The 10058-nt window shown below is 40.6% G+C and overlaps 1 protein-coding gene across 1 annotated transcript in view; it reads right to left on the minus strand.

The window, feature by feature from the left end:
• Nucleotides 1-6528: 6528 nt before the first annotated feature.
• lg11h6orf136 (linkage group 11 C6orf136 homolog) overlaps nt 6529-10058 on the minus strand; it is a 48341-nt gene continuing 44811 nt past the window's right edge. Inside the window, exon 6 of the mRNA XM_008421188.1 lies at nt 6529-7997. Coding sequence (XP_008419410.1) covers nt 7994-7997 — 4 coding nt within the window. The 3' untranslated portion in view covers nt 6529-7993. The remainder of the gene's footprint in view (nt 7998-10058) is intronic.

Consider the following 10058-nt stretch of genomic DNA (forward strand, 5'->3'; position numbering starts at 1 on the left):
AAAATTACTTCCAGCTCAGTAGTAAAAGCGATGACAAAGTTTTTTTCCACCTTCGGCCTTCCTAGAATAATTCAAACTGATCAAGGCACAAACTTTCAGTCTAAGCTTTTTAAGCAAGTCCTTAAAGAACTGAACATACAGCATWCAGTCTCCAGCGCTTATCATCCTGAATCTCAAGGAGCTTTAGAGCGTTGGCACCAGACGTTAAAGTCTATGCTACGAAAGTATTGTACAGAAACRGAAAAAGACTGGGATGAAGGCATACCTTTTGTTTTGTTTGCTGCTCGGGAGTCTATTCAAGAGTCTCTAAGATTCAGCYCAGCTGAGTTGGTGTTTGGCCATACACTCCGTAGCCCTCTGAAAATTCTCAAAGAGAAACTCTTARAGATAAATGTTTCTCCCCAGGAGAACATTCTGGACTATGTCTGCAAATTTAGAGAGAGAYTGCATCAGTCTTGTGCTTTTGCAAAAGAAACACTAGGTGAGTCTCAAAGGTCTATGAAAAAGCATTATGATCAGTCTGCCCTGTCTCGTTCTTTTGCTAAGGGAGAAAAAGTCCTAGCCTTACTACCTGTTCCTGGTTCTACTCTTTCTGCCAAGTTTTCAGGACCTTATGTGGTTCAGGAAAAGTTGAGTGAGACAGATTATGTAATCGGCACTCCTGAAAGAAGGAGAAAATCTCGGGTCTGTCACATAAATATGTTAAAACCGTACTGTTCTCGAAACCCAAACGGTACTCCTGACCTTCAAACAGGTCAACCCCTACCTTCAATTTGCTCCTCAGCATTGATTGTAAGGGATTGTTCTGACTCTGCTATAGAGGATGGTTTAACATTACGTCCCATTTCTTACCAAAGCTCACGATTGCTAAACTCTGAAATGTTGAAGGTTCTGCCTAACCAGCTTTCACATTTAACAGAGGAACAAAAAAATGATATYATTGTCTTGGTCAATAGTTTCCCAGAACTGTTCCATGACGTGCCAACACAAACTTCAGTTCTTAAACATGACATTGATGTTGCTGGGGCCAAGCCAATAAAACAACATCCGTACAGAATAAACCCAGTTAAAAGAGTGTTGATGAAMGGTGAGACAGACTACATGTTACAACATGGGTTTGCTAAGCGTAGCGCCAGCCCATGGAGCTCCCCATGTCTTTTGGAGATGAAACCTGATGGCTCTCCTCGCTTTATAACAGATTTCCGAAAAGTTAATTCAGTTACTGTTATAGATTCGTATCCACTTCCCCGTATAGAGGATTGTGTTGATACAATTGGCAATGCCAACTTTGTAAGTAAACTGGACCTGTTAAAAGGATACTGGCAGGTACCATTAACTGACCGTGCATCAGAGATCTCTGCATTTGTAACACCAGATCAGTTTTTGCAATATACAGTCATGGCATTTGGCATGTGTAATGCCCCAGCCACCTTTCAGCGGTTGGTTAACACTGTTCTGTCTGGGCTAYCAAACTGTAATGCATATCTTGACGATCTCATTGTGTATACTTCTACCTGGGAAGAACACATAAAAATCTTAAAAGATGTGTTCACCCGACTTGCTGAAGCTTCGCTTACTGTAAACTTAGCAAAGTGTGACTTTGGTAAAGCAACTGTCACTTACCTAGGTAGGAAAGTCGGCCAGGGACAGGTATACCCTATAGAAGCCAAAATAAAAGCCATTGTTGTGTTTCCTGTCCCTAGAACAAGAAAAGCCCTTCGCCGTTTGGCATGGCCAGTTATCGAAACTTCTGTCGAAATTTTTCGACGGTAGCCCACCCTCTTACTACTCTGCTGAGCCCAAAAGTAGACTTTGTCTGGACTCCTGAATGTCAGCATGCTTTTGACAGTATAAAATCTCTTTTGTCACATGCACCTGTGCTTTCTTCTCCAGACATGTCAAAGGCTTTCAAACTTGAAGTGGATGCTAGTGTTACGGCCAGTGGCCTTGTGTATGTTTTCTTTTCCTTTTTTTTGTACCATCGGCAGCTTCTAATCAAGTTGACTCCACTTGGAAGTGGATGCAGCCCTGCCTTCCTGTGCCACTCCCTGAGGCCTACAGCGATTGGCTCATCAATTGCCAGCTCCACCAATCCCTGATGAGGCCTCCCCTTTAAAAACCAAGGACTTCCTGGGAGAAGGCGCGGCTGATTCTTTGTTTAGACCAGGGGTGTCAAACTCCAGTCCTCGAGGGCCGGTGTCCTGCAACTTTTAGAAGTGCCTCTGCTGCACCACACCTGAATAGAATAATTAGGTCATTAGCAAGGCTCTGGAGAACTGAGGAGGTAATTAAGCCATTTGATTCAGGTGTTTTGTACCTGTGGCACATCTAAAAACTGCAGGACAGCGGCCCTTCAGGACTGGAGTTTGACACCCCTGGTTTAGACAGCTTGCCACTTTGGGTGTTTGTTTGACTGCTGTCAACTGACTTTGTAAACTCYGATAGCCCTGATAGCTTTTGTTAGTTTTTGCCAGCTCTTGCTAGCTCGTCTTGTCCCTGTGAGGGATCTTTGAATCTCTGTTAGAGATTTGTAGTTTGTTTTTGTTTAACCTGTATGGAAAGTCAATTTTTGTTTGTTTAAGATATTTGGTTTACAACCCTGATTGTTTTGTGGATTTTCTTATTTAGTACATTTTTGTTGTAAGTCCCTACCTTTTGATTATTGTTAAGTTTTACCTTTTTATTTTTTGTCAAAACCCAAACGATAAACTCCTAAATTGTAAAACCTTACCACCTAGGTTTCTTTAATGTTACTTCCCTTTCCCCTGGCCGAGCCGGGTCGTAACATTAAAGCTGAGTGGAGTGGTGGACCGCTCCAAGATGGCCGCCCTAAATCTCGTCAGCGACAATAGGCGAGAGCGGTCCATGAGTCGTCTATTCTTATGTCTATAAGACCTAAGAATAGACGGCGTGTATCGACAGGTGCATAATAACCACAGCAATACAGACTGTTTGGCTTTCTCATCTCCATGTTATCAGACTTTGCGGTAAATTGTGTTAGTCATTATTGTCTGAGATCTTAAATTTTATATGAAAAGCTTGGATGTAGCTTACCTGGCTTCTTGTCTTCAGAAAACCTTGATCTTGTGGTAGAGTAAGTTAACACTTTCTTTACATTCTTGTCTTATTTATAACAGACTTTATGTTTACATTGCCTGACTACACACACTTTGAAAGGGGAACTTATATTACAGAATCAGGATTTAAACAAAGTAACATTTGTTATTGCCCATAGACAAAACAGGTCTTGCAGATTTACCTTGTTTGATTCATGTAGTGTTTGGGGACAAAACTCGCATGTCCAAGTCTGTGGGTTCTCTCAATTTTCAACATTGTAAACATTAGTATGTTTTGTTAGAGTCAGAGCAGCAAAGGCAGCCTTCAGTCCTCAAGTCCTGCACAAAATTGGCAGAAGGTGATTACAAAGTTAGTCAGGAAACCAGTCAAGAGTTTCTGTAAGGAGGACCAGGCCAAAATTCACCTGACTAACCACATGAAACGCTTAAAGATGAATCCCATTTCATCCCTTTCATCCCCTCTTTAGCTCCAAACCCCAAGTTTCTACTGGTGTCCCAGATGCTTTGAATGAGTAGTGGGACTGGTTAGAGCCCTGGAAAAGATGGGCTTCTCAGAGTCAAAACAGGAGCTGTGTTTGCAAAATGCCAGTACTTTTTCAGATAAAATGTTTTAAATGTTATAACCACTATCACAAATAAGATGTTTCAGTTGATATTATGGCCTAACTCAAATATTAGTCTAATAACATATTAAATATCAAAGAACCTAATCATTGTAAATATTGTACCATGCTGTGGTGGCGCAGGGGTTAAGCACAACCCACAAATTGGAGGCCTTAGTCCTCAACGCAGCTGTTGCAGGTTCAATTCCTGGCCTTGGCGACCTTTGCTGCATGTCTTCCCCCTTCTCTCATTACCCACTTTGCTTTTTGCTTCAATTAACTATCAAATAAAGGCCACTAGAGCCAAATATATATATATACATATATTGTACCATTCCAACAGCCACAAGACCATTACTTTTCTTCTCAAACAGCAAAAAGATGTTGCTGCAAGAACAAAAACGGGACATAGACCTGTCCTACTTACAGTTTGATGTACCCTGATGCAGCACTACAACAGTAAAACATCATTGTACCAAGTACACAAGATTTCAACATACTCTTTAAATTTTATTTAGTAAATATCTTAAACATTTCTGGACAACCTTAGCTCATGGGATTAAAACCTTACAATTTGAATTTGGAATCAAACACTACCATTTATTTACTTTTTACTCCATCTTAGTCGTTGTAGGGTGAGAGAATACACTCTGAACAGTTTCCCAGTCCATATAAAGTATGATTCCCCAAGTTTACTAAACATTTATGTAATGTATTATTTGGCTGTTTTGGTAAATATTGTGCTGATCTTAAAAATAAAAAAAAACCCTGATTTATTTATTTTTTAAAAGAGCATTTTCAACTTATTCCCTTAGCAAGGAATTTTATATACTGCAAGACTTTTGCCATCAAAGTATTGTTAGTAATTCAACATCACCTTTGATTTTTTGTTGATATGGTCGCAAGTAGATCCAAGACAGGAATCATGTTAATCAAGTTTATTCTTCCGATCAGGAATCGCACTAGTTTACTCTAGAATAGCGGTTCTCAACGTAGGCGGTACCGCCCCCCAGGGGGCGTTCAGAGGACGGCAGGGGGCGCTGGCGGACATTTTTACAAAAGGGGGGCGCTGGGGTGGCTTTGGGGGGCGTTTGGTCGAAGGTAAACTTTACACCTTAAATCCACAACAATACCAGTTTAGACTTTGAGCAACTTGGTAAAACTGTATTGTGTAACATTAAATCATGCTTGGCTGCAACTGTATTGATGGCAGCTCTTCTTCCATTCAGTGTTTGTAGCTTCGCAGCTCCTCTCCGCATCAGGTCAGCGTTACACCGGCTGATGGCGCTGCTGTGATTCACTTTGTCTGGTATTTATGTGGGCTACATAGGTTTTGGCAGTTCTGGGATCATGTCAAAGCAGCAATTTATATTAAAAAGTGTTTTATTTACGTTTGAAAGCTGCCCGCTTCCATGGAAGGACAACAGAAAATCGCCCTTATAAACATGTAATTACTAAAATCACGATACCTCAACTTTGTATCCCTCTGAAAAATGAACCCATTTAAATAAAGAAAKCCCTCCATGGGTGATACCACGATAGAGAGCGTACATTTTATAGCGTTAACACCGGTGSTGTAAGTGGTCCGGTATGAAACGGGTGTGATAGAACAACGGTACCACAGCACTTTTAAATTTCAATAATCAGAATACCGAAATTGTTTCCGTTGTTTTAAAAGGTTCATGTCAGTCTGCCTTTTCCCCATCGATATGTTTCCCGATCGCCCTGCACCTTAGGGAGTTAAAAAAAAAAAAAACCGCCGCGCACATTGCGCWAAACTCAAACAGGAGAAGCGGGCAAAACGGAGCGACGAACTAAATGTGAATTATGGCATAAAAACAGAGAATCCGACGCTGAACAGTGAAAACTCAACACATGATGTGAAACACATGATGATTGGGAGGCGCAGCAGGTGAAGAGTGAAAGTTACTGATGGTCAATAAACGATCAAATAAATGTAGCAACAGGAAAGAAACTAAAGTGGACATAGCAATAAACCAAGAGAGGATAATACTAATCAAATGAAACTAAATGGAAATGAATGTAGAACAAAATGCAAGAATAAACTAAGAAACTAAAGTAAATACGGAGGAATAAACTGGTATGGCAAGACCTTTCGAGCAATAATTAATACAGAGAACAGTATGGCAAGAATAAACAGACACTATTTCAGATAAAAGGTAAAATTTTGTTGAAGTGTCATGGGTAGGGGCGCAACTACACATTATTCAGGTGGATGCGAAAACATAAGTCGGCGCCTCCCCCCCCCCTCCACGAAGAAGCGTAGAAACATAAGCTCGCCTCACCCCCCAGTCCCCCTCCTCCAGACGCCGATACGTTTAGGGCAAAACTCGCTACATTTACCCCGTTATGTGCGCGAGGTGAAGGAGCGTAAGGCGCGCTGAAGTGTACGGGAAAACATAATCGGTGCGCCGATTCAAAACATCTACAATAATGAAAGTAGCATTAATAATAAAATTATTGTCAGTGCAAAGTAGCCTACGAATTTTTTGGTGGGGGGCGGTGAGGGACCTGGATAAAGGCTAGGGGGGCGCTGGCCCGAAAAAGGTTGAGAAACACTGCTCTAGAACATGCAGAGCTGAACACAACTGGACCTGGGTTACTGTATTGGTAGCTGTGGTTCATCACAAAACTAAAACTAATAGACTTTAGTTTTTACTTTATAAAACAAAAATGTATTAGTTTCGTATTTGTGAAAATGCATAAATCAGTATGAGGACTTGGAATTCCAGCAGTCGCAAAAACCATTAATAAATAGATCGACTCCTCCAATGGGTTCTTTTTAAGTAATGTTAAGAACCAATCAGTTAACAGGAAGCTTCAAAGAGTTGAACATTTATGAGTGCATTTTATTTGTGTACTTTTAATGTAGGTAAAAGGAAGTGAAGGAATATATCTTTTAACCCACAAACTGGGTTTACAGTTGAGGCACAAAATAATTTATATTGTAAAGATATGTTCATTGCCAAATGTATGTATTAATTTATCACTTTTATTGACACAGCAGTAAAGGCTTGGAAACTGGGGCAGTCTTGGCCACTGCACTGATCCATATCAAAATTTTATTTCCAAATAACTTCAACTCATATTTGGACTGCTGTTGTACCAGCTCGTAGGCTGAATGCGATGAAAACGCCATTTGTTAAATAATTCACTAAAAATACTTCACACAAAATATGTTTTATGATGGCTGTTAAAAACTAGCCACTAAGTTGCTGTGCTCACTGAAACAATACAGACAAAATGTGTGAGGACAGGTCCATCACCATAGACTGCAGGCAGATTAGGAAATATGTGATGATTTAACAAATAAAACGATGCTTTCCAAACATGTGACTTCTTCTCAAGCCAGAGCTTCGTGTTCAGAATCTGCTACTATTTCCATAACTTCTAGAGACCCAATTGAAAGTCAGTAAGGTAAACAAAGACTCTAGCTGTGATGATTTGTGATTTATTTCCAAGCAGCGATATGAACACAAAGCATGTGGCAGGAATTTCAACCACACAGTAATGTATCAAATGTAAATGTATCCATTTACATTTGTTTACTTTTTCTTATCATTTATACTAACTTGATGTTTTGATGACTTAAATGATAAAACAACTTTTAAAAAGGGACAAAATAATCACTTTGCAAACATCTTCAAAAAACAGAGAAGCCATCTAAAATGGGAAGGGTTTACTGAATAATATTCTTTTGGACGTAATTTAGTGGAGAATATTCAACATTCTTTTATTACTCTATACTCATGGCAAATAGAAAATTTGTTCTGAAGCTGCTTAGCTAATCTTTAACATGTAAACATTTATTCCTAAGCTTCATTTGGAGAAATCTTTAAAATCTGATGCTTTTAATAGTTGTGAAAGAACAGCAGCTTTTCTGATTAGAACATTTGGCAGCAGAGATTGACCCAGGATTGACATCACTGACAATCCTGTGATGTCTGAAACCAAAAAACTAAGGAAGGTTTTAAGTAGACAGCTGAACTGAAACAAATGAAGCAGAGAGAAGCCATGGCTGCTTATCTAACACAGAGGCAGCATGAATCAAACATATCTGTTTGTAGTTTCATTTTAAGATGCACTATAGAGGTGAGGGTGAATGGACATTTTCAGGATCAAACATTCATTTTACTGACTTATTTTTCTACTGTCAATTTTTGCTCTGTCGCAATGAGGAAAGGATGGGGGGGAGAAGGTTGAGAGCAGGTCTGTGTTCTTGCACTCCCAGTGCCACTAGAGCCCCCGCTAGGAGGGACTTTACTCTGGGAAGGACGGGGGGCTGCGCCGGCATCACCTGGAACAGGAGAGAAGAAGAGGCCACAAAACAATTACGGGATCTGCTCCACAGAAAGCACAGGAGTCATTTCATTTCAACTATTCATTCACTAACTAAACTTCAGTATTTTTTTTTTCTTTCAGCTCTCGGTGAAGGCAGATGCTTTTTTTCTTCCTCCCTCCCAACCCTTCTTTGTCCTGCTTTTTTGGAGCCTCTCTTTGCATATCCTCTGAATCTATGAAATTATGAACATGTTTAACTGATCAAACTTTCTCAACAAGAAGACTGGGCAAAGGAGAGCCTGCTTTTCCTGCAGAGACATACCCAACAGGATACATTTTGGACTTTTGGGATGTTTACAAATATTTTTGCCTGTCCACGTTATCCCTGAAAAACGCGGAAAATCTGTATTTTTATGCATTCATGAAAACAAGATTTTGGCTGTTTGGAGTTGGTGGATACCTGGCTTATTGACAAATTTGGAAGATGTTGGCAGCCGTTTCGAGCCGTGTCCAGCTGTCTGATCAGTATGATGGAACAAAGATATACCGGTGACACTTTATGGCAAATGGAAATTAGAAGTCTACCCAAGATAGGGTAGACTATTGTCTCCATTGGAACTGGCTCCCCTGTGTCGACCTTGGCTGGCTGGCTATCTCAGTTCTCCTGGATATGTAAGCAAGACGCTCTTTTGCACCTTGTTCCGTTCCTGAAGACATGAGTCTTCAGGAAGACAGGAGCAGAGTGCTCATAAATACTTGCTCTAGGATAAGTCCACTGCATCAGAGACTTTAACCTGGAGAAGCTGGCTACAGTGCTCATGGAGTTACTTCACATTCACATCTCATGGCTACAGATAGACATTGCCCTGATTTTCACTGCTTTTCGTTGGCTGCCTGAATGTTGCTACATGTGCCTTATCCTTCCTGAGGTGTCATTTCTTCACCCTGTCTGTCTGTTTGTTAAGTTTATTACTATTAGAATTTGTGGCGTACTCATTACTTTAGACCAGTGGTCCCCAAACTTTTTCCTGTGAGGGCCACATAACATTTTCCTAGGGGGCCGGAGTCAGTTTGTAAGAGAAAAGGTGTGACAATTGCAGGAGTGCCTAAATGTAAATATATATTGTTTCCAGAAAGCACAATCAAACAACCCTCTTTGGGTTCTTCACAGAATAAATCCAAGGATTATAGTCCGCATTTTCCGAACTATGAGCCGCACTGGACCATAAGCCACAACCCCAAAGTTGTTTTTTTTGTTTTTTAATCAGTAAACGTACATCTAAGCCTCAGATATCTCTGCCGGTTTTCCACAACGATGCAACTGCAGCAGCGGGGGGCGGACACCCAAAATCTGAGTCATGACAGGTCAATTGAATATCACATTTATTAGGGTTGAAAAAGAAAAAAATTGCCAAGATTAGATTTAACTGAACTGATTACGGTAGTTTCCGAACCGTAACTGTAGCAGTAAAAGTGCTGATCCTTCGTGTCTGCTACTAGCATGTGCTAAATCAGTGGTCCACCTTTTTATTACCGCGGACCGGTCAAGACTTGGAAATTTTGTTGCGGCCCGGGAGGAGTGGCGGAGGGGGGATGAACAGTCAGATAAGGCTTCTGCATGTTGGTGTTCCCACTAAATACTGAATATGCCCTATTTGGGTTGTCTTGGCCCTTTTATCGCAGCCTGTGGGTTTTTCCCTGACTGGGAACGAGGATACAACCTGCTGAATGTGACAGGTAGCCAATCAAAAAGCGCAGTGACGTAAGAACAGAGGGGAATCCCAAACAGCTGACAAATCGCGCAACTGAGAGTCCGGTGGATATCGGAGATGATATGTGGGAATGTTTATTATTAAATCTAAAGGTCATTATTATGTTTATTCAGTTAAAAATGTTAACTATGAAAAACATATCCACCTCCAAATCATAATGCAGCAAATAGAGCGGCTGCTCCCGTCGTCTTTTACCCACCGCCTTTTCTTTTTGTTACATCTTTTATCTCTTAAAATGACTTCACACTACACTTCTACATCGTCATCCGTGTTTGGTTATTCTAAATTCCCGCTATGTTAGGTGT

This window comes from Poecilia reticulata, linkage group LG11, assembly GCF_000633615.1.
Source record: "Poecilia reticulata strain Guanapo linkage group LG11, Guppy_female_1.0+MT, whole genome shotgun sequence".
Taxonomy (NCBI): domain Eukaryota; kingdom Metazoa; phylum Chordata; class Actinopteri; order Cyprinodontiformes; family Poeciliidae; genus Poecilia; species Poecilia reticulata.